Source organism: Perna viridis, chromosome 10 (genome assembly GCF_037379345.1).
Source record: "Perna viridis isolate PV_CMFRI_1.1 ecotype Kerala chromosome 10, ASM3737934v1, whole genome shotgun sequence".
Taxonomy (NCBI): domain Eukaryota; kingdom Metazoa; phylum Mollusca; class Bivalvia; order Mytilida; family Mytilidae; genus Perna; species Perna viridis.
Window position 1 is genome coordinate 11,794,848 of NC_142454.1, and position 26,974 is coordinate 11,821,821.

Genomic DNA, 26,974 nt, shown 5'->3' on the forward strand with positions numbered 1-26,974 from the left:
TATTTTCGACAAATTATTCTATAATACAACCCGGTTGATAAAATTTTAGTTGCATGGTACATGGAAATAAAATGAAGTCAAAAGTGGTCAACTTTAAGTTTAAAAAAAAGACAATGTAAACAAAATAAAACATCCATTAATTAAATCTACAACGCACTTGGGAGTAAGAACTAAGTCATCGATAGAGCATACGATATCTATCTCACGACTTGTCAAAACATTTGTCATATATACTAGTCCTAATGAAGTACGATATAATTAAAAAATGACGTGTAAAAACATATTACAGAGCATTTTTAACATGGCGACATTATAACTTTGTTTCCCCCTTAATTGTTATTTCTTGCACCCCTATAAAGTCGGCTAAGAACACTCAAAATAAATAACAGAATTTTGAAATAATAATAATAATAATAATAATAAACAGTACCATTGTAGCCAAATTTGGTTGTCATGGTATTCCTTTAACAGAACGTTAAATTTGATAAGAAAATATGAAATACACTGAAGCAAGGATAATTTAATTACAATTAATAATAATAAGTTAAGAGTTTGAAATATCCTGTTGCTTTGTTACTTTGTATGTATGATTTTAGTTACTTTATGTTTTTTGCTGTGTATGTCTGTTTTCTATGTCTGGTTTTTGTCCCTGGATTACATTCTTTTGATTACCGCTAAAATCTTGGTTCCCTTGATTACTCTTTCACTTCTAATGACAATGTATGGCACATTTAGCCTTATGTTACATACAGGTATATATTTGTTATTCTTCTTTGTTCCCGAGATTTTAACATGTGTTCATTTTTTTTACTTATAATATCTTTGCTTTATGTTTGTTGTTTGCATGAGTATATTTAACCGCGAACTAAAACGATTGTTAGAATCTCATTCTGTACGAATTGAAATAAGCACAATTTTCACTACAATTTGATATTTTTATGCGTATTTTTTTTAGTTATTGTTTTGCTGAAATAATTGGGAATGGAAATTTTCGTATAATCGTAAGGTAGTCCGTTTTGCTATGTTCAAACTATTTAATGCATGTATTAATATCAACATGTTCATAAGACATGGTGTAAACTTTAGATTGACTTCTAAAAAATATTCATATCACTTATGATAAAGCATGCTACTATGATTATTTAGTTAAAGTGTAGCATATCAATATCAACAGCTTTGCTGTCCCATTATATTTATATTTAGCTATAAAACACATTTCAGATTAAGCCTATAAATTATGAGAATATAAATTTTTAATTCATCAGTATAAAAATATATGACAAAATATTGATCCTATTGATTAAGCGGGGAATTGTCACCATTTTTTCTCTGAGAATGACGGTGTCGCACAACATATGACATCAACGCTGCTGTATTGATTCACTTTAGTCTACTTATTCCCACTCTCATTAGAATTCTCCTATTTATACCTATGTTATAAATCAATTGGACTTTTAGCCAAACCAGACTACAAAGTAAAGGTGTTGCAGATGCCACTGTCGAATCATCATCAATCGAATCAACGCCTTTGTTCCCTGTGGGATTGTAAATTGTGATTTTATAAGGAAGGACATTACTTTATTAGAAGTGTCTGTTAGAATATCATCTCATGTGTGAAAGAGATTACCGTGTTTATGAATTGATGACTAGAATTGTGTTCGTAAAAAGCTTTCCTAAATGAAGTTCGTGAACGTGCCATTTGATATCAGTTGTTGATATAAAGGAAAAAGCGTTCAATTAATATTATTTATTTTCAAAAGAAAGCTAAGGCTATATAAACTGACATTTTGTAAAACTGATAGTACTTAGGGATGTTCCGATACTTTTGACAGTATGCACTACAACACGAATATTCACGTAGGTAAGTTTCTTTTATACAATGTAAAATGCAGTAGCTTTGATTAACCTTTGCGCATGAACCTGCAGAAAGGATAAAATCTTTGCAAAAAATATTTTGCATCCAAGATTAATTTTTAGGACCAAACAATGATTTATATAGAAATATATATAAAGTTTCTGTCACTAAATGATGGATACAAATATGTAAGGGTAATTAAGAGAACCATGATTCCAGGGGAAATAAAAGAAATGTAATCCATAGACAATGGCTAGATAGGGAGAAAAGACTAGTACAATATAAAATACCATAAATAATAAGTACAAAGCAACAAAAGGATATGAGCAACTCGGACCTCACTTAAAATCTGGGAGCATGGACCAGGTGCGCCGGTAGGGTAAACGTCCTCTGCTTGTAGGCACCAAATGCAAAACATGAAAAGGTTTGCCCAGTATCAAACATAATACAATAACAGTATGACTGAATGTATCACAGGTCACTATTCATATTCTCTCGTCAGGTAATTTTCAATGAGAATCGATATGAGGAGAGGAGGAATATATCGATTCCTGTCAAGTTTCTCCACTGATTAAAGTAATAAGATATGAAAATGGCTTGTTACAAGTCTAATTTGATTCCGATTTTACAATTATTTCATCTATCAATGGATTAGTATTATTTGATCACAATTCTTTTCTGATAATCATGACATTTGGTACAAGAAATAGTCAATTATCTTATGCTAAAAGAGCAATCATATTACCGATTGCGATTCAATCGACTATTACCACTCAATTACAGTTGTAATACCTTATATTAAGTATTACAAATAAAAATGATTTTTTTTTTAAATTTGAATGAAACGGTAAGGTGAAGGAACCACAACGAAAATCAGTTATTGATTATCTGGAATTGAAGATAAGAAAATATATAATGTAAATGATTTGGGGACAATTATTGATTCGAAGATCTATCATGACTTTTACCAATATCATTTGCCCATATTTGTCAAATTAAGAGAGGTAAATAACAGTATTTCGTGTGCTGTACTTGATTATTTGTGTACGCCATAATAAAACATTATGAAATATCAGTTTGGTGTTATCACACATCAATTTGAAACTCTCTTTTCGTTTGACCAAAAGAAAGTATGATCATAATAATACTACACAAAGTAAACAATGGTCATAATATATTGATCTTTTTTCTATACTTATATTTTTTCTCGAGTGTTTGTTATCGGTTGCTATTTTTCTAAAGTAGTCTCAATTTCAAAAGTTCTAAAAACAGATTCAATAAATACGAAAACCAAGTATTGTTTGATAAATAATCTTTTTTTTCAAAAAATTGCAGATGAGATACTAGCAGATTTACATTTTGAATATAGGAACTTCAAGGGATATCAAGTACTTTTGTTTTAAATGATTAAGCATTGATTACCTAATTCGAAAATAAACTTCCTTCCAACGCTTCTCTAACTGTATATAAAAACGCTGGTTTTGAATGGAAACGTGCAAAAAAAAATCCATATTTGCATATGAGACAACCTATCTTACAAAAAGTCCTTCAATTTGCAAAATTCCACGTTCTCTGGGAAAAAGTGTTTTATTTGGTTATTGCCTGCAAACATGTAAACAATATCGAAGCAATAAACAAGTATTCCTGCAAACTTTTTTACGCGTCATATCATCGATTTATCAGTCCACTTATCAAATTTAATTTGAATAGACGAATGGTATTTGATCTGAACGGTATGTAACATGTTGAGTTAGTAACGATTCATTTGAGCTATGTTGGTTACAAAATATAATGCATATATTTAGTACAAGACCATGCGATAAAGGCACAATGTGGCTATCCTAATTATTAAAGTTGGGCTTATATCAAAATGTAGAGTCGACCTAAATAAAACAAAGAACACAATACAACTACTAATATATATTTATACATATAGTTCGAACATCGTTGGGAATTTTTCAGACCTTTCTATACGTTTATAAATCTTCCCTGTATCAATTTGATCCGATGTAGCAGTGTAGCAAATAGCGTCGTCACATTCTCAGACGTTTGTATAATATTGATTTGTTGTGACATGCATCATTAATTTGATCCTCTATCCTACATATTAGCATCTAAATGAACTGTCCCGTACTACCATATATCGTGTACTAAGTTACAGCCCTAGATTAATCCTACGAGGAGAATGACCCGGCCAGCGAAAGCTATATTTTCATATAGCCTAACTGGCCTAGTGGTCTAGGGCGCTGGACTTTATGCAAACGGTGTTGCCGTACATGTCACAGTTCGAGTTCGAGTCCCGCGGAGGGAACGACCAATCATTTGCATCGCAAATTTGACAGTTCTAACATCGTTGGGAACTTTTTAGACCTTTCTATACGTTTATATATCTTCCCTATATCAATTTGATCCGATGTAGCAGTGTAGCAAATAGAGTCGTCAAATTCTGAGACGTTTGTATATATATATATAAAATAGCCCTACTGATAAATACTAAATGTTACGTGTCAAAATCTGTATCATTTAATGTATCAACCCGAGATACCTATATCACCCCGTGGGTCGGCAAGTGATACAGATGTTTACATGTCTTGTTCATTATATGACATATTTTACCAATACTTCAAGTATGGTCCGTGATGTGGTGCGATATAAGGCATGGGATATAGGATTTCATATTTGAAATATTTTTGATCAATCGTCTTTGACGTACTTCCGTTATTATTCTATCCTTGTTTGTCAACCAAATTATGTATTGATCTTAGAGGAGGAAGTGTCTAGTCTGCAATGGCAAAGACAAACATTGATTCGAACGTCTTACTACAACCAAAGCGCTGATGAATGAACTACACTAAAACTTCGTTTGATAAAATACCCTTTCCCTAAATATCTCTTGATGTTGTCAATTAAGTAGCTGTCTTTGTAAGAATCATGCAAAATCTACAAAATGTGATTCACCCCAAAAAAAGGCTACATATTTTTATCTTTGTAATTAGGTTGTTTTATGGGTCTATACTATGAAATGTGTAATTATTCATTCAAATCTGTCTGTTCTTAGGAGATAATCCACATTGTAAATACAGTAAATTCTATTGTATTTGAGTGCCATTTACAGAGTTTTCTCTCTTAATTTTGAAATCTACAGTGTATTCTATATAATTTTTATATCCTACGAGCACGGGATATATATAAAAACACATGTTAATTTCTGTTTACAATGACATTTCAAACAAAATATCAAAAATGAAAATATGTAGGCTTTTTACCCATGAATCACATTTTGCATGATCCTTAGCTGGAGTCCTACTTAACATGGCAATTTTCATAGAACAAAATGGCGGCTATAGCTCTACCATCTTGAATCTTCGAAGAAAAAAAATCATAAGTAATTACAAGTTACCATCGGGTCCAACTAGATGCTCTAAATTTCAATTGTAATTGCCGATAATACTTTCGGACGGTTTTGTATGGTATTCACATGGACAGCCTCTTTTTATTAGCAACTCGGCGGGTGTTTCTAGAAAAGTAGAAGACGCTTACCCTAACGGTGCACCTGGTCCATGCTCCCAGTTTTTAGTGGAGTCCGAGTTGCTCATTTGCTTTTGTTACTTTGTATGTATGATTTTAGTTACTTTATGTTCTTTTTTGTGTATGTCTGGTCTTTGTCCCTGGATTACATTCTTTTTGGTTACCGCTATAACCTTGGGTCCCTTGATTACTCTCTTAGACTGTACAAAACATGTTCGTCTTTTATTAAAACTTGATTATTGTCAATGTTATTTCTAAATGCAAAGGAAAATTATAGAACTATACTTGACCAATAGTCGAAGGTACGTTCAGATTTAAAGACTTCTGTTTTGTGGTAACGTATAAAAGCAGAATCCGTACTGCCGATTATTTAACATGCGTTTGTGGTAACTTTTTTTCAATCAAGGTGGAAGATGTTAGCACACTATCTAACACGGCTCTATATAGTAAACATGTTTTCTTGGTTTTATTCAAATCAAAACATGTCATGTAGCAATACTTTCAGCTGAATTCAAATGATATGGACCAATTATTTTATATCACAGACGGCAGCAAAAAGCATAGAATACATGTTACACTGCCATATCTACCAAGAATACCATTGCCGTAGATTTTACATGTCTTATATTAAAATAAAAATTTAGTCTTGTCTAACATTGGAAAAAAATGAATATGCACTGCGATTATATAGCGTCTAATACAAGATTTAATTTTGGACATTTTTCTTTTCAAAAACATGACAGTTATATGTATAGATTTTTTAAATAACCCTGTACATCATTCTGTGAAAACGTATTGGTTATGCAGGTGAATTCCTTATTAATGGTTATTTCCTGATTTCAGCATACTATTACATTGCTTGGATATTGATTTACCTGAGTTTTTCTCTAAACACTTCAGATCTCTATAATAATCAATGGATTTGTTTTTTCAGGCTAATTAAATAACAGTGCGGGGTGTTGAACAAGTCATCACAGCAGCTACCTGATATAATCTGATATTCTATGAGAACACATTGCCCAGTGCTGCTATCAACGACGACAACATCCCAACAGGTGCCTGCGCTGCAACAAAGTGCATAAACTTTATACATATCAGGCTTAATTGATCGTGAAAGTAGAAGCATTTGGATTATTCGTTTTAAGAGAAAAGATAAAACAATGGAGATTAAAATTTTTGAAACCTTTTTCAAATGTGAAAAAAAGGTATAATTTATGTAGTTTGTTCACATGTGAATATTGACCAGATTCAAATAATTGTTGGATTATATTTATATATGGGAAAATATAGCAAGCATCCGGCATATTATCATTGATATATTCCAGAATTATTTCAGGTACGTTTTTTATTTTCTATGTTTAATTACACATTTTTGATCGTTATGGTGTATCCGTCGGCACCATGAAAACTGATTTATTCAATGGGTCATAGTTTACCTTTCCTCGTTTGTCTACCCCGGACTTGAATGAGCAACTCGACGGGTGTTTCTAGAAAAGTTAGAGGACGCTTACCCTAACGGTGCACCTGGTCCATGCTCCCAGTTTTTAGTGGAGTCCGAGTTGCTCATTTACTTTTGTTACTTTGTATGTATGATTTTAGTTACTTTATGTTCTTTGTTGTGTATGTCTGTTTTCCATGTCTGGTCTTTTTTCCCTGGATTACATTTTTTGATGAACGCTATAACCTTGGTTCTCTTGATTACTCTTTTAAAAGTTGTCTTCCCTTTTATGTTACTTTCCCATTCTTCTGTAATTCCATTGATTTAATTATTTAACAGTGATCAATATCAAAAGGATATCGTTTTACGTTGTAACTAAAAATAAAAATCTATAATTAGATTTTCTTCTTACAAATGTTACAATCCATGATGATACCTCAAACATACATATAAAAAATTATAAAAAATTATATAACATTTCGAAAAAAAAGAATATTTTGAAAGATTAAGGCAGGTAGTTATACAGGTGAACAGTTACAGAACCTTTTATTTCTAAAATACCTTCAACAGGCCTTAAACACTATGACACATATAAAAGTGCTGATATAATACGAGAATAAATATTTTTATGGGAAATGAGGAATGACGGGGACTTTTTCTAGGGAATGTTAAAATTCAAATGGCAAAATGCTTCAGTCTTTATTTCACTCTTGAATTTGTGCTATTAAGTAAATTTGACACAATTACCCTACATTTTGTTTTGTTTCAAAGTCAGAGATTATACATCACTTTTACTGTATGTCCAGATTCTTAACCAGACCTGTACGTTACATGCAGAATTACCTTGAATTGATACAAGTTCAGTACAATTTATCTATTTTTATATGCATCAATTATAACGTCGTCATATCGCATATAAACGCATATGAATCAAATTTGACTAACAAACGACAATAAAACAAACCACTTTATAAACGTAATCTTAAATATATAATAAAATGCCCGGAAATACTACATATTTGAATATTTGCTGTACTTTAATTGTGCTGTCTTTTTAATTTTAGTTAACATTGTTCACCTTTTAAGAAGGCGAATTGATATTTGATTGGAAAATGATTATTCTTATCACTTGTTACCAACTGTCCATAATGTGAGGATTACTTGTAACCGGCAATTTGGATTGCTATAAACAATACCTTATTGTCAATATAAAAGTTATACATGTTCGTACGTCATGCGCGTTTACTGTTAACATGTTAATAAAACATTGATCTAAGATGTCATAACAATCTTCTGATGAAAGCATAACATGGAGAAATTTTAGGGACACAGACAATACACGAAACAAATCCAAAAAACATAATTTTGTCAGCGCAGACGATCCCCAATTTTATAAGGGGTAAGAACAGTCTATGTCAGAAAACGTCAGGGGTAGAATTGTCGGTAGAGATAACCATTGTCGAATACAATCTACATCTTAGATTTATTTTCAAATTCACAGGAATATCAATATCAGTGCACGTGCATGTTGTTTAACGTACCAATCTTTTGTTTTCTTATTGTTCCTTTATCAAAGCATGCTCAGGGCTAAAGTTTTGATTTATCAAAGCTTCAATGACCGGTTTCTCAATAACGACCGAACGTTGTAAAATCTAAATACTATCAGTTTGCACTGAGAGCTTTCTTTGATATGACGTAATGCCTGATCATGATACCCTTGATTGATTAAAGACAATTCTACTCCAAGGAGATTCATATCGGTTTTATCCCCGTAGCAATTCCCCCCCCCCCATCCCCGTGTACGATTCAAGACGATTTCCGGTATTCTTGACAATGACTAATAAATAAAGTTATGTGCACTGACAGAACAGTAGCAAGACTAGAACAGATCCTAACTCTAGTTGAGATTACTTTTCTGGAATATTGTTAGTTGTTTTTTTTTTTAAAGATATATTGATACTATCACCTAAATTCAGTACACATTTGTAAAGCAATTTATTAAACTTGTGTTAATACATTTTGTTTCTTCGAAGTTTTCACGATGTGTCTTTTCGCGACGGGAGGTGTGTTTTCGAAACAAAGATATACACATTATTCGGACTTCGCATTAATAGAATCCAGAAAATATTAATTGCAGATAAACTGGTATAATAATCTTGATTAAAAAAATTAAAAAAAATGTTCTATAGACTAAATCAATACTCAATTATTCGAGGGATCAATAAATGATCGTAAGTGGTAAAAATCGTTCAAGACGACTACTGCAAGCAGGTAAAATTGCACTAAGATATAATACTAAAGGGGTTGAATCCTTAAAGAAAAAAATACACCAAGATAATAGAATCGTTGTATGTTTTACCTGCTATCATGAAAAAATCGTTTAAGGGAAGACAGGAAGCCAGTAGAATAATTCTAAGGTAGAACATCAAGCGGTAAAATAATCTCTGTAAATTTGGGTGATGAAAATGTTCTCAGATTGGATTGTCAAAATGTTTTTTTTTTTTTTTTTTTTTTTAAAATTTCTAGCATTGTTGTTAGCATAAAAATGTCAGGGATCGTTTTAGGAACTGACACTATTAGTCATGAATTTCTTTGATCTTGTCAAATTGGCAAATTGAAATTCTGACTATTTTTTAAGTTCTGAAGAAAGGGTTAGAATTTATTCTCACTGTATACCGCCAAACAAATTTCAATACAAGCCTATTATCAATATCATAGTTATATATAAATCATGCAACAATAAATATATACAAGCTATAAGATTCAATTATATCTGTTTGTTATAGTACGTATTGAAATCAATATTTTCATAACTATTGATGAATATTTATTATCACCTACTAGTGTGAGTGTTAATTGCTCAATAAGTAATAACAAACTATCTTCAAACATTCATAACCGGGTCAATTTGTGTCCATATTCATATATATTTAACAATATGTTATGACAATTAAACTTCAAAAATCACCATCTCAAAGATTAAAAAAGATTTATATTCTTGCATTTGATATAGATTATGATGGTACTTTGTATTTCATGTATGAGTACAATAATAAACAAGACAATTTCTTTCTATTTATCATTGCAACTCCGTTTATTGGATTTTTATATCTGTGTGCACCTGGTCCATGCTCCCAGTTTTTAGTGGAGTCCGAGTTACTCATTTGCTTTTGTTACTTTGTATGTATGATTTTAGTTATTTTATGTTCTTTGTTGTCATTTTTACATGTCTGTTTTTTTATTTGTCCCTGGATTACATTCTTTTGATTACCGCTATAACCTTGGTTTCCTTGATTACTCTTACACAAGTTGGAATCCATGTTTTGCCATCAAGGATATTCGATAACGGTAAAAGCACACAAAGGCAAGCAGTGTCCGATCACTTTATTTTAGCGTGAATAATTGTACCACGTACATAAATAAAATAAAACACCGGTAATAATCGTGATAAATCTACTCAATTAAATAGTTCAAATGATGTCAATTTATGATATTGTTATATGGAAAACCACAACTAAATCTTCATGACGTAAGAATGTCAATGACATATCCTTTAACTCTTAAATATAATGATACGATGTTGACCATAATGCTCGATCATGCAATTGATTTTCTTGCAAGTATGTTTAAAGCTGCATTAGCTCTCATTTTCGTAATTTTTTGTTTATGTTGAAATATGCCTTAACTTTGAATTATTTCTACTAAATTGTACATTTCCTGAATAATTTCATTTGATATCTACCAATAAAATACATTAAATACATGATATAGGCGTCTATATATTTATTGTCTTGCAAGACAAGAAATCGACCTAGATAAATTCGTATGCATGTGAATTATGATGAACTTAATCCGCACATGTGCTATTAGGGTCGCTACTTTAATAACAAACCTGATTTCAATGCGAATGTGGTAAGGTAAAGTTCGAATATAACCCTACGATCCTTTTGAAATTTACGTATTGTGATACAATATGTCACAAATATGGTCATTATTTGTTTGAAAACTAATCAAGAAATAGACGAAATTAAATGAATACAAGACACGTGCTTACCTGTGTATCCGTTATTGTTATTTTTTGTCAAAGTTAAAGTATTTTTTAACCCAGGTGAATGTCCTCTCGGCAATCTTCGGAAGTAATAGCGAAAAGTAATTAGATCAGATCTATCTATCTTCTCTGATTAAAACAAAATGTTGTTTTTAAATTATTCTGCAAGTATTATCGACATCTATTCTTCAATTGTATTACTACACACTTATTTCATTAAATCAGCAACATTCAGTAGAACCAAAACTGAAAAAAAATTGGCAATTAATACAGCTTTAAGACCTTGAAAATCCTGGACATAATCCTTCAAGGATTCGCTGATATCATCTGCTTCGAGTTATCATCACATGCCTATTTCCTAAGGTTAACTCTATACATAAGATCCAGTTATCATAGCATACCTTTCAATAGGGTTAACTCTATACATAGGTTCCAGTTATCACTGCATGCCTTTCTCTATGGTTACCTCTATACATAGGGTCATATTGAGTTCTTTCTTTTCCAAATTTGACTCAAACTCTCGTGCTTTTATCAATAAAATAAGGTAATGCGTCGTGGGCATATTATAAATTATGAGTAGATCCCAATAAAAGCGATTTTGATTAAAAGTAATTATAATCAAAATATAAATACCATTTATTCCATAAATTATCTTTTGATGATTAAGGGTCGAACTGAATGACAGCGCCAAAAACAGTACAAATTAAGTGCACTGTACGAGTTCGAGTCCCGCGGAGGGAACGGCCAAAAATTTGCATCGCAAATTTAACAGTTCTAACATCGTTGGGAATTTTTCATACCTTTCTATACGTTTACATATCTTCCCTGTATCAATTTGATCCGATGGAGCAGTGTAGCGGATAGAGTCGTCACATTCCGAGACATATATATATATATATATATATATATATATATATATTGTGGGTGTCTTTTTATAAGATATCAACTTGAAATCAAATAATGTACATTATTTCTAACATCGTTGATTTATGTAAATCTAATAACGCTGTATTAGGATATAAGCACGACAAACTATTTACCACTTTTGCATATAATTTCCAATCAAAGTTAATTATTGAGGATAATGTTAAATAATTAGAATTAGAATTTCAGTCAGTTGTCATGATATATAGTTGATGGGTTATTTCTGAAATGATCCTCATTCAAAAGATTCTTTACAATTAATATGCTCATATGGTTATAAAATGAAAGAAATATCAGATACACATTTTTCTGCTCGATACTTAGTCCTTCAGTAAACCATCAATGACACAAAATTTGATATCAAAATTAAATAACAAACACGATGGTACTTACTTTCAAAATGAAAACATCCCCAAAGTTTAGCCATTGTAGATATCATCACTATAGATGTTTGGCTTTTATTGACCGATATAAAGCTTGTATTTTATTTCCAAAACAATATATCTGCAGCTTTTCACGTCTTCCCTAATTTGTGGCCTACCGTGTTAACTCTCTAGTTATGTGACTGGTGACACTGGTAGAGCAAATCATGATTGACTTTCCGGATTGCCTTAAATTGCAACTGCTTTAGTTAATAACGTTAATAAGCAACTCCGACTCCACTAAAAATTAGAAGCATGGACCAGGTGTACCGAGTGGTGGTATGCGTCCTCTGCTTTTCTAGAAACATGCGCCGAGCTGCTCATAAAAAAATTCATGTCCGGGGTAGACGAAAGAAGAAAAAAAATATGACACGTTGAAGAAATCAATTTTTATGGTACAAAGTAATTGTAGAACATAATTTGTCCTCTTATTTTGAAATAAAATTCGTATCTAAAATTCCGGTGATAAGAACAAAAGAGGATTTTTTTTTAAATTTTGTTAAATGGTAAAATCATGGTTATCTAAGATATAAATGCCCGTTCTTAAATTTGATTTAGGACGATTAACAAAACATAAGAATGGGAATATGTTGAAGAATTTCATCTAGTTTTGTGAGATATCGATATATTCGAGTAAATTGATGAGATAAAAATGAGTTAGGTTGAGAGCACATTTAAATAAACTTAATTAATATTGCGAAGAAGGAAAATCAACTGAAGCCCTAAAAATCGTCTAAAAGTCAAAGAAAGGGCAATGTGTTGCTGTCAAGCTGAAATTAATTAAGCTCGACTGACAATGTGTCAAATGAAAAAGGTTAATACACAATAGACTGTTGAATATTTAGTAACCTTTCTCAAATTTGAGTATTATTGAAATTCACCTTAGAAGCCCAAGACGGTGAATCTAACATGAAAGAAAATGTTTGTCAATTGTTTGTCAATTGGTACCGTCTGATTATATATATTTTATTCGGTAGTTTAGACACTTGTCGTATCTGCTATAGAGGACTAAGTCCTCATTACGATTTCATAATATTACATTAGAAATACTGAGAGCCCTATTTCAGTGTAAAAGAAAGTTGCATCAAGTGTATGCATTTTATGCATTTAGTGCAGACGAAATGAAACCAGAAATATTATTTGGACATATGAAACGAGTCGGCACACAGACAAACCAAAACTCCACTAGAACTTTGGTCACTTCGAGAAGGCCACTCTAGCTTACGACTTCGGCTCTTACAAGCTAACCTGGCTCATATTACATACACAAATGGAGAACGTTAATGGTAGAAATTCTAATATATATTGTATAATGACATCGAGCTTGGTGCCAAAATACTTTCGGCAACAAAATTCATGTGACCAATTTCCGTAAAATGATTTCAGTTAAAAAAACTGTTCATCAATTAATCTCATTCAATGAGATATTTTACGTCAAAGATCTTTTTCGTATTTTTATGAAATTGTTTGTATGGAAACATTTTAGATTTTAGATTTTCAATCGATGATACCAAAGCGACCTTTCGCAGGAAGATTCTATGAAGTTTCAGTCGAGCCGTTTGCAAAGCAGTATATGGAAATATTCGAAACTAGTGTATAATCAAATACATTCTTCGGTTGAGAGGAAAATTCCAATAGTTTCCACGAACGTTGTTCTTGTCAAAAGGCTATGGTATCTCAGATTGTAAAATGTTTATGTTTGTAAGAATGACCTGATTATTCAGGCATCGAATATTTTATGGAGTATAAACTTATAGTAATGTCAGAGTTTGAAACTAATTCTCAGGTATTTTTATCATGATCTTATTTTATCATTTTGTCACATGAAAATTGGTCCTATTCAAGCTTTTTATTGAACAAACACTTTAACATTGGATTTATTTCTAGAGATGTTAGGAAACTACACAGTTCTAATGTCTTTACATGACCTGGATACCTAAAATTGCGTTTTTGACACAAATTACATACATTATTGTCATTATGTCAATTGTACAAAATTTGATCAACCAATACAGTGTATATTATATTTGACTATTCATTGAAAAGTATTCTTGTTTGTGACAATATGATAGTGAAGAGAAAAAGCGTACTATAATGACAAGTAATTGTTATCGTGTACATATCAGTGCTTAAGTTAAACATTTAAGTATGCATCTTTGTTTTCAATGTTGTATCACTCAAATAAGCATGTGTATGTCCCACAGTAAGCCACAATAGAGGTTACAGACAACCCTATGAACGCGTTTGTTAGCGAATGAATATTTGAGAATATTGCCCGGTGTTGCTTGCTATATTCCTATCGAGATCGAGAGGCTATATTTACCCAATTCCTGCAGTTTTGACTACTGTAAACTTATGCATTTTCGTGGTTGCTAATTTACGCGGATTCTGTGCAGTGAATATATTCGCTGGTATCAATTTTCGTGGTTTAAAACTGATTAGTGATGTATATCATTAAAATTCAATTTCACAGGTACTTTTCTCGCGCTTTTAAGTCCACTGCCAAAATAGCGAAAATTAGTACACCGCAAAAATTAATACATTTACAGTATTTTACTATTTTTGATTACTGCTTATCAACATCAGTTCGTTAATTTTATTATTACCCTTCATTTGCAATGAAACTTCATATTAGCGATGCTTTTGTCCTAGTTAGAGGGACACACCTCATTTTTAATCACATTTCACTATTTGCGATTTTTTTTTCTCCGGTAAACAAAAGTTCATACATACAAACAAACTGACAGTCAACATCAAAGGTTTTTTTTTTTATTTGAAGCGCGAAGTTAGCTGTTCGTATTAATTTTTTGAATACCATTTGTTGATGAAAGTGAATGGTTACGTTGTCAAAAGATGTGCCTGAAAAAAGATTTACTGCCACTTTGATTCCACTTTTCAATTCAGTATATCAGAAATTAGCAAAAATTTTTGTTTAGCTAATATCTTTCGCTCTAAAAAAAATGTGTCACGGTTGACTTTTTCATGTGTCATGTTTTGTAAAGATTTCACGGTCGATGATTGATTGATTGATTGATTGTTGGGGTTTAACGTCCGAGCAGCAATATTTCAGCTATATTCAGACGATGAACATGAAATGGATGATAAAATGAACATGAAATGATGATGAAATGAAAAATGTGATGGGACACAAGGATAATAAGGTCGACAAATTTTGATTGCCACTAGAAAAAGGGGATGGATGGGTAAGGTCGGGCAATTTAGCCTCCTGTGGCGGAGCGCAAAGGTTCCTACTCCTATCGAATACCACAGCAAGGTTCTTTAACGTGCGAGGAACGTGGCATCTTTCCCAACACGGTGCACCGCTATGGTTTGCGGTCAGGTTTTCCGTATTATAGCCTGACAACCCCAGCATGTAACATGCCAGGGGTACCCCATTCCACCACCTGGGGCACACATCCCAGTTGCTCTGTGGGCAGAGCGCCTAGCCCCCGGCTAGGTTTCTGAGCACTATTTAGTCGCCTTTTACGACAAGCTTAGCGCTGCTGCAGGCCTATTCTTTTGAAACCCGGACCTGCACAGGTCTCACGGTCGATGATGTATCCTACTACTGAACATCTATTTATCATTCAAGGCTATAGTTTTATTATTTCAAATTGATGTTTTATCTTAAAAGTAAGTGAAATGTTCAGTCACTGGAAAAAGAACAAAAGCCGACCATTGAAATTAAAATGATTTGTAAATAATAATTTTTTTTTCCATTTTCGAGTGCTAAAAATAACTGTATTGATCAAAACATGCTTGTCACAAAATCGATAAAATCTATAAAAATGACTATTTAACTATTGCGTACTAATGCGTTATACTTTTTAAATGATTACTAGAAGAACTGCATTATAACACTTTGACTATAAGTACCTATTAGCAATAAATGAACACTGATATACGAGTAAAATAAACTTAAAAAACGGATTTGTTAAAATTATGTCACAGAGTAAGACCAATTCCTTCATTAACATGTCTTATTCATTACAATATTGTGAAGGAGCTCAATACTAGTGTTTTAGTTTATTTGTGGTACGGCTTGTTTTTCATATATTCATTTTTTTTTGTAAACTATTTGATTTGCTACATTAGTATTTAGATCATATATGTTTCCTGTTTTCAAGTTCAGGCCAATACTTGGAGTCTACTTTTTGAAATATCAATTCATTAATGCTTCAGTATTTATTTTCCAATTCATTTTATTTAATTCAGGTACGACACGGGGGGGGGGGGGGTGGTGTAAATAAAATGATTTACAATTCTTACATAAGGCACACCCTAGAATTCAGTAAAAATAAGTTTTTGCAATACCGGTATATTGTTTTTACCATATACTTATATGGAACTATATGAGCCTTATATATCGATATCGGTGTGTACAGGCCATAAAATCTCGATATAGAAACATTTAATTAAGCCTACGATGCTCAGAGTAATTAAATATTATGATGCAAATATGAATCTTGTGCAATACTTGACAAAATGTACCATTTATAACGTAAGCGTACAATGTTAGTTACATTAATAAATGTTTGACGAAATGGTAAGTCAAAAGAAAATAATTAAGACACAAATCATCTGACGCAAAAGAGCCTTAATAGCGTTTGTACAATTAAAAGAAAAGCAGAAGGTATCCTTTACAGTATTTGTAAATTCAGTCTTATTTGACGTCATTCCAATTTGCTGTTTTGAGCGATAAAAGGTCATGGTTTTTCTCTGAACCTATACTGGCTTGCGGGTTTAAGCGATATTCCAAAAAGCTAAGAAAATTAGGCTGCTCTACCATCTTATTTTTTCAACAATATTTTTATATAAAAATGTATTTTTACCGATATTTATTTTCCCATCATATTACAAAACAAAAATCAGAATTTACTCGTTGATTTGTTCATGTGGAGATAAAAAAAGTAATGTTATCGATATCACAAATCAACAAATTAGTCATATTTTTACTTTATTTGCTTCATTTAGAAGAAAGCTGTGGTTGTGCCTCATTTGATCTCTATTGTGGTTTCATTCACAACGTAAGGATAGAGTGATAAACTGTATACCATTTGACCTTTACGAAAATGTTTACCACAGGGCCATTATTTATATCAAACGTGTTTATTCAAAAATCAGAATATTATAATACTGCTTTAAACACATGCATGCATACACATAAAAAGAAAGCAAATGGTCGTCACTTTCTTTGAAAGAGTAATCAAAGCAACCAAGATTCTAGGGGGGAAATTAGAAGAATGTAATTTAAAGACCAGATATGAAAAGCAGACACATACAACAAAAACATATAATAACAAAAATAATACCTACAAACTGACAAAAGTAAATGAGCAACTCGGACATGGACCAGGCGCACCGGTAGGGTAAGCGTCCTCTGCATTTCTAAAAACACCCGCCGAACTGCTCATAAAAAGTCAAGTCAAAGATAGACGAAAGAAAAACTATGACATATTGAACAAATCAATTTTTATGGTGCATATGGATACGCCGTAACGATCCACGAGTTCATGTTTAAGGCCATAAAACTTCTGTAGTGATGATAATCTTGTGGCAATATAACCCTGTCCTAGAATCCAAATTGTAAAAAGTTAAGCACAATACAAAATATCTACGTAGTTATGGCAACCTCTGGCATATATCGTATGAGTTGTTATATGAAAAAACTCCATAAGCAGGAGGTAAAGCGATGTTGCTACAGATGAAAAAAAAGTTGACAATACTGAATGAAACGTCTTTGCGTTTGTAATATACATTGGTCAATAGTTTTCCTTTACTATCGATCTTTAGGTACCAGTATCGTATTGCATATCCCTGAGCAGGTGTACGTCAAAATATGGATGCTATAAAAATATAGTGCATTTTCTTTTTGCCTCTCTACAAACTAATATTTTGTCAAAAGATATGAACAATGACTTAAAAAATAGAGCAAACATCACACTGTAAGATGAAGAACTTTTTTAAAAGAAAATCTAACATAATATCATAAAAATGTTCCACTGAAAAGGTTGGTTTGGTGAGTGCAAAAGGAAAGTGAAAGTAGGGAAAATAGCTATTTATAGTTCAAGACTACTTTTCTGTCCAATCTTCGTGGACTCACCCTATTTTCTTTGCGGGAAATTATTTTTTCACATGTCCTTAGAAATGCTACATAAGTGAAAGTTTTATTGAATAAATTTACATATTTGTTAAAAAATCCTAAAAATATGCACTTCACTATAGAAGTCTATGGGAAAATTAATACGATACTGAGACCTTTAAGTGTATATCAAGGTATGAGCTTGCAGTATTCTTTGGGTACATGCGATGTATAAAAAAAACCCGAAACTAGTATTGTTTAACGATATTACGTCATCTATATTGTGTTAGCTGAGATCAAAGGATCTAGCTAAACGATGTTCTTTCTTTGCGATCAGATCAGAGGTTAAACAAGTTAATTTAGTTAAAGAAATTGAAAAAAAGAAAATCCTGCTATTCATTATACAGGCCCCAAATATCAAAAATACTAATGTCTGAGATGAATTTCATCAGCGTCTTTGAATAGGTTTATTACTAATATTGGTTCTATAATCATTTATTGAACAAACTTGGTACATGTGTACCATTAAGTATTGCATTTAAAAAAATGATGTAAATTTAGCTTTTGGGTTTTTTGTACTAATTTTGTCATGCAACAAATCTAGAATTGCGATTTGTAACGTCACTTTTACTCCAAATCTAATGAATAAAGATCTGTTGACGTATTATGACCATATGCATATAGATATTTGAAATCGTAACCATACAAATAGCATGTCTCACTTATCCAGCTTTCTGAAATTTCTAGCCTCAGCTAGAATACAGAAAGAACTTTGCTATGAATAACAAGGGAATGCAATTGGAAAATTCGTTTACCACTGTTTTGAGAGGGCAATGACGAAATAAACAACAACAAATGAATAGATGTCAGCGATAACAAACTACACAACGAAGTTACATGAAACGTAGTTATAAGTTTATGAGCAACATGGAGATAGTTTCAGGAATTGAACTTTGCTACATTTTGAATACAAATTTATTCAATCATTTCAAATTTGCTAAACCATTGAGTACATTGTCTATATTTTTCTATTTGCTATATTTGCAGAATATGAATATGGTATAACAATAATGCGATGAGTCGGAAAGTTTACAGAAATCAAGGTAATATCATCACATAGTAAATTTTTGAATTAGATTTGAAACAAGTATTCTTATTGGTTGGTTCTTTCAGAGCAAACCAAGTTATTTTTTATAACTTACTTTGATGCGGTGATGTCAATTAACGTCCAGCTGTCAGCACTCCTTTAATTCAGAACAAAATAACGTTTTGATAAAGAAACAATTCTTAATATATGCATTTGAATTCATTATAGAAATTCAATTTAACAGGAGTGTTTATAATTGTTGAATAGGTCATACGAACCAGTTTACAGTTTTTTCTTATAACCTGTTAAAAATTTAGAATTACGTAAACACGAAAAAAAGAAAACGAAAGGAAACAAAAGGTTTCAAATGCATTTCGCTAGACTACACTAAAGTCTTCCCTTGGTTGTGGAGGTTTATATATTTTCTACATTCCAGAATATCAGGGCTGCAAAAAGAGTTCTCATTGATTTCAGTTCATCTGACTTTATATTATTAACTTAAGTACATTTGTATTGTTACAAGCTGCTACAAAATATTCTTAATATGGAACACAATGATACGAATCAATAATTCATACACAAAGACTTAGTGAAAGAATCTATAAAACACTGACAGATGGAAACAGGTAGCTTAAATAGTTCAAATGGTAGTAACAGAATTGAGTCATAGTGAAACAAAAACAACGATGAATTACAAATTTCGGACTGTTTGGAACGGAAAAATATAAACAACTTTGAACATGCATTTGTATGTACTTAAATAAACTAGCATGATTATTGTTGACAGATTGATTCGATTTAGATTGTTTTACAACTCGGCGGGTGTTTCTAGAAAAGCGGAGGACGCTTGCCCTACCGGTGCACCTGGTTCATCCTCCCAGTTTTTGGTGGAGTCCGAGTTGCTCATTTACTTTTGTTACTTTGTATGTATGATTTTAGTTGCTTTGTGTTCTTTGTTGTGTATGTCTGTTTTCCATGTCTGGTCTTTGTCCCTGGATTACATTCTTTTGTTTACCGCTATAACCTTGGTTCCCTTGATTACCCTTTTAGTAGTGTTATGCATTTCAGCAAGTATTCACTGATCATAACTATTGCAAGTAAATTTATTTGTTTAAATGATAGTGTGAAATCATTCTGCTCTGCGTTCCCTGCTCGCTATAGACAATGACTTCACTACGATTAACCATCTTTATTGCACAAATACAATATGAAATTTAATACCACCGTTGGAAGTATATTTAGTACGACTTTAACAACACTTAACAATAGAACATATTGGAAATAAGCGTAGTAAATTTGAAATATTGTGTTTCTTTAATGCCGAAATCGATGTTTTTTCATTAGAAGTCTAATATTCCCTTAACTTCTTCGCATGTATTCTGTTTAATTATCACAATGTCTAAATTCTATTTTTCCAGAAGACATAAACGTCATTCAGATGAAAAAAATATATTTAATTAAAGGGAAAATAAATCAATCTAACAGCGTCCTAGTCTGTATGTTACACTACAGACGTTAGAACCAATTAAGCTATATAAACGGTCTGAAAAACTTGGTCCCTTTACTCGGCGGCAATACAATCCTATCTTAAAATAATCAAAAAGAAACGTAGCTGTAATGTTAAGCTTCATACTTTACGCTCATAATTCTCCATTTTTGTTATTTATTTTTTTTATCAAAAAGCAAAAGTTAAGAACCAAGTTGAAGATTGATGCCTACGCCTAACTATCAAATTATTAGTATTTCGATTTATTGTACATTCACCTGTTCCGGTATGGTGATAAACAATGGCAATATAAATTGCAATATAATTCTAATGTTTAATCAGGACTGTTATCTAATGGACTTAAAAATACAACTGTAGGTATGTATTAGTACTTTAAACACTAAATGCACCTTAACTATTTTCTGGTTAAAATTAACAATGAATGTGCATAGATACATTCAAGTGGAAAGACTCATTCAAAAGCAAATCCTTTTTTTTTTCTTTCGTTGTTGTACCTTAAAGACAGCAACTCTACCGGAATGAAAAATGTCAGCCTTAGGCCCCATTTTGCAAAATGGGTTGGTAGAGGTATTTGTGTGTGTGTGTGTGTGTGTGTGTGTGTAAGGGTTTTTCTTAGACTGACTTGTTATACTAAATGTTACCCTCTAAAGATGAATATCTTTCTGCTTACAATAAAAACGCTAGCAAATGGGAGGTAATTCTTAGATATAAAAAACGCGCTATAAATCAAATTAACTAGTAATATATCTGATCAAGCTTTATGTTTATTTAAATCATTTTATAAGAAAACTTAAAATTTAGTAACCATCACGTGCCATCCACCCGTGATGTCTTGGATGTTTACTTGGAACTGTACTTAATTCCTTGATATTATGTAATGTTTTACAGAAAGAGAATCTCCTATTGTTTTATTTTTATTTATTTTTTTTCTTTGTAAATCGAGAAATCATTGTTCCCGCGATGAATCTGTCCGGACTATTCTATATATAACCCAACTAAGCATTACTTTGTCTATCTTTCTACAGAATCAGATAACATTTTCTGTTCTTTGCTCAATTTATTGCCCTTTTAAACCACCAATTACTGAAATGAGTCTATCAAATCACCTTGGACTTAAATACAGGTCTTTTCTGCCACTGATTCCAATAATCGATTATTCCAATCGTCTGTGTTCAACTCAGTTGAACATAAATTAAAACAGTCCAGTATGTTTATTTTGTTTTTGGTGAGGGGCAATTAAACTAATGTAATTACGTTGAAATTACTTCCTTTATTCTGCAACAAAGAAACAGATTACTCGGAGGGCTTTGTAAAAAAGACCATGCATGTGCCTTAGTTACAATTACATTTTGTATAGGCTGTGTACATTTCATCTTCATGATATACGTCTACTTTTTCAAATATGGATCGGGATGCCAAGGATTACTTGATTCATTCCTGTTTTTATGATGATGTCAACCATTTGTTTTATCACATCAAGGGAAAAGTCAATGGAATATTTGAATGGTGTCTTTGAGCTGTTTAGATTTATTAGTCTCGAGCATGTTTAGATCTCTGGAAACAAAATCATGTACTTGACAGAGTTGTTGTGTTGCTAAGAGAATTAAATAAAATACATGGATTTTCACTGTACAACACTTTTCGTTTAAATAAAACGTTTTATAAAATAAAATGAAATCTCCATAAAACCGTTTTGTGGGAATTTATTATTATTTATTTATTACCAAAAAGGAATGTATGCTAGCTGCTTGATTTCCTAATGATTTGTAATTGACCCTTTCAGACTCATGACGCAATGAGAAGAGATGATGTGCCTAAAAGCACAGTTCCAAAACTTGTCAGCGCTGAACAACCTACATATACCTCAGAACCCGAAAAGGAAACTCCTAGAGGGTTAACAGAGGAAAGGTATCTTTTGGAAGAGGAGTTTTATAAAACGTACGATCCCAATGTTGGTTACAATACAGCACTAGTGTTGGGAATTATGTTGCTAGTGTTACTAGTGTATGTGATATATAGAACAAAAATCAGAAAACCATTGCTAGCATTCCTGAAGAAACAAATATACAAAATGCGACATCACAGGATGGAATCAGAAAGTTGCGGTGATATAGAAGAAAAGGAACATTGTGAACACAATGACAATGAACTCCAAACAGGCGGTATTAATGATTCAAATGACGATGTGTTTTTCGACGAAGCGGATAAACCAACAGAGGATCCAAAATATCGTCTGTTACCAACATTTTCATTGGATCATGATGATAAACAGCTACCAATTGTAGTTATGGATATGAAAACTGCCACCGCTGACTGGGTACAAAAACAACATACTTTTCTGGAACCAGGTGCTCTGATTTTAAAGGTTAAATCGGATACAATTTGTCCTCAGGGAATAGATCCGTCCAAAATCCAAACATTATCTGTAGGTGCTACATCTCAGCATTGTCTATCTAACAGTCGGACGGCACGGCGTTACATTCATAACTGTAAATATTCAAATGCATTGAACCAAAGTTTACCGTCATTGAAAACACAAGAATCAATGCGCTCTGTCGATAATGATGGAAGAACATCAAAGAAATCACGGTTGAAATCAGTTAAACAACACAGTGTTTCATCCGAACCAAAAACGCCTCTGCCTAATCTTAATCTGAAACAACCAGTTCATTTGACACCAATTATTAAAATACAAAACTACGATAAATCACAACGAAATCCGAACGATAGTGATGGAACTCGAAGAGACTCAGCAAGTAGTAGCTCTTCAGATGATCCCCAAATTTTACGTATAACAGCAGAAAGATGGAATAAACATAACAACATACAAAGAAGTAGCAGCAATAGTGATTGTCGTCAACAAAAAAGTGCCTATATTAACTGTAAACCACCTCTTCAGCATCAATTAAGTTTAGATATACCAGCTGAAAAACAAAGACTACTTGTACCAGTGATAGACGCGTTCACAGGAACGACGTCTAGATCATGTCAAAATATCACACATATGGAAACGACATTATGAGCATGTCATACATTGATTATCATTGTCATAATTGTGTAAAAATGATTATATATTTTTGTAAGTAGAAACAAATGAATGCTACTTGATGTTGAAGTTCTGATCAGGGAAAATAAAAGAAGAAAAAAAATATATATGCAAATATTGACAAGCACTGGAAAATCAAAACAAAACCACAAATAATGGAGACAGTTGGCCTAAATTCATTTGAAACTATTATGCAACTGTGCAAAACCGATGTCTCATTTCTATTTGTTTTTTTTTTTTTTTTTTGAAAAGTGATTGATTTATTTTTTAATTCAAAATGTACGGTTTAAAATATATGTATTCGTCAGCTTCAAATAGCATTCACAAAGTAATGCCCCTAACTACGACTGTTGTGACTTTATTTGACCTTTTCTGATTTTAATTTTAGATTAGGTATAATTTTAGAGATTTTCTTAATGAATAATTCATTCTTATGGTTAACCAATACATAACCGACATAAGGGGTTCTCAAATCTTTCCCTTACATGTACGAACACGTTTTATATGCAATCTGCCATAAATTGGATTAGTTTTACTCTCAGTCACATGAAATATAACATTGACGCCTGTATTTTAATGGCTAATAAACCAAGAGTTAGTATCAAAGACACAGATAATTTCAACCAATCTTTTATCTGGTATTTGAAATAAGATACACACAAATAGACGTACATTTAATTACAGGATTTTGCCAGTCTTACAGATATTGATACATAAATTTGTATTATATTTATCCATAATCAATAAATAGATCTACTGAAATAAACAATATTTACATATCATCATGCATCTACATCGCATGTACTAAATGAAGATAATCACTGATGAAACCCATTGAAATTGCGATGACAGATTAAACAATAACAAAAACATTGACAAATTACAGACGTACAAACAGTGCCCAAGTACATTAATATCACTCACAAGCACTGGCCTGGTTGTTGTATATATAAACTGCATCTACCTTTAAACCACAACTTGGCAACAAAACAAGGTTTTTTTCTTGGTATCATTGTATGGGAAAGGATTAAGAGAGACAAAATTGACAAAACATTCAACTCGAGAACAGAATCAACGTCCTATTTACACTGTAATCTATTTATAGAGGACGAGGCGAATGCGAAATAGTGACATAGTTTGGAAGCAATGAGAGCCTGATTTCAGTCTTACAAAATTTCATCTTGTTCGGGGCCTCCAATACAACGCCAGGTATTTTCTGCACTAAAAAGAAGAGTTTTAAAAATAGACATATGGTCTCCGTCCTATTACACCTCTCTCATATTAAGATACGGTATTAACCACTATACCCCAATTCTCTTTCTACAGATTGCTGTTATCCGTAGTATTTTATGATCTTTGAAACAAGCTACAAGAATTACATGGATACTACTCTTATTTTTCTAAATGTAAACATACAGAAAGGACGTCGCCAGGACGTAGAAATACCCAATGTCATTTAGAACTACAACTAACTGACAACAAAATTTAAATAACGATAAAATAAAGTGTATTTCTTGTACAAACAATTATGTTATTGTCATGACTACATGTAAGAGAAATCTGCTCAGTTAATCTGTTTTTCTTTCTTGGAAAGCTACATTATATGAAATATAAGTTGATACCGAACTGTTATTTTCACCGATTTGTTCCTAATTATAAAATGACAAACTGTGACACGTCATCATCTTGTTTCCAACTTTGGTTCATGATGTACCTGTGTCTGCTGAAAAAACAGCTTTAACGTGTTTTCGTCTTGTTGAATTAAAATAATTACAATCAAATTAGAATTTATTTTTTCTTTATAACTTTGAATTGTGAAATTGTAAAATAACGCGGGTATGTATTAAAATATATATCTTGCGGACAATTTTGATTGATCATCATTCCTGGCGGTCATTCGAAATCAATTAGATTTAAAACGTACCTTTGGTGTTTTCTAATGTTAAATTTACCCTTAGCATTTTAGCCATTTTTCTTCTCAATGAGTGCGTTGAGTTCGCCGTTGTGATAAATAGTTGACAATCAACACAATCTTACTACCTATAGATAAATTTCTGGAATTCCTTACCATCACAATCTGGAGGAAATCAAAATTATGCAAAAACGTAGTGTAAATCATCAATGAAATCGTAAACTATAAAAGTAAAAACAAATCATACCACACAGAAACTAGGGGGAACACAAAGTCTTCTAACGCACCAAGCAAGGCCATTTCATTGCATAGTATGTAAATTAATCCGAGCTTCCATCAATTTTATCCAGTCAGTGTGATAATTCAAATGGTTTTTGTAATGAAGTACAGGAGAAAATTAAATTAATAAAAAATACAAATGAAATAACATATGGTACATGTAATATATTTAATTATTTTTCGTTTTGGTCCCATATAATGTCCGACGACAGTTGGATGGGATTGGGGATAGATTTATTAGCTGGGGCAATGGATAATAAGAAACAAACAATGCATTAAGCACACCTTTACAAACTAAATCATGTAACACAGAGAAAATACGAGGTGTTCAAATATTGCAAGCATTTCCAATTTCATATAAATTGCTCTTAAGACATATGAAAGTTAGCATTGTAAAAATAATTAGATTTTTTAATTGAGTAATACAAGCAAAGGTCAGTACTAGGCCTGCTTTTTCTCGTCCTGGTAATAAATACATTCTTATTAGAGACGGACCGAGTGAATGTATGTAGATTAAATACTGAAACAATGTCAAAACCATTTTGTCGGAAGTGACGTATTTCGGAAATGGCGTGTACAGTTAGAGAGTGACTGAGACATCAGCGATATATCAACATAGGGTGAATTATTATAAACGACGTCATGTGTTATATGATTAAGAACAGCACCGTTCTTCATAAGCAAAGCTTAAATTTATTAAACCCATTGAAATCCCCTATGACCGCTTTTAACATGGGTACCAAAATGTTCGAGACATAATTAACGTGAACTCTTTCTTGACTGACAAATCAGTCTTAGTGCATTTACATAATCTAAGACCAGTAGAGATTTGGCTAAAATGTACAT

At 32.1% G+C, this 26,974-nt stretch overlaps 1 protein-coding gene and 1 long non-coding RNA gene across 2 annotated transcripts; one reads left to right on the top strand and one right to left on the bottom strand.

Annotated features, from left to right (window-relative positions):
* Positions 1 to 1,400: 1,400 nt before the first annotated feature.
* Positions 1,401 to 11,140, bottom strand: LOC148604534 (uncharacterized). The gene is made up of 3 exons (XR_015916208.1): positions 10,876 to 11,140; positions 6,259 to 6,447; positions 1,401 to 1,535 (listed from the first exon to the last, which is right to left on the bottom strand). It is a non-coding gene; the product is annotated as an uncharacterized LOC148604534 (long non-coding RNA).
* On the top strand, positions 6,444 to 25,718 carry LOC148604535 (uncharacterized). The gene is made up of 3 exons (XM_088550904.1): positions 6,444 to 6,719; positions 19,345 to 19,400; positions 22,675 to 25,718. Exon 3 carries the CDS (start codon positions 22,687 to 22,689, stop codon positions 23,911 to 23,913), a length of 1,227 nt encoding a protein of 408 aa, XP_088407030.1. The 5' UTR covers positions 6,444 to 6,719; positions 19,345 to 19,400; positions 22,675 to 22,686; the 3' UTR covers positions 23,914 to 25,718.
* The last annotated feature ends 1,256 nt before the right edge of the window (positions 25,719 to 26,974 follow it).

Excerpts from the sequence above, each read along its gene's own strand:
- LOC148604535 (XM_088550904.1), top strand. The coding sequence starts at position 22,687 with ATGAGAAGAGATGATGTGCCTAAAAGCACAGTTCCAAAACTTGTCAGC.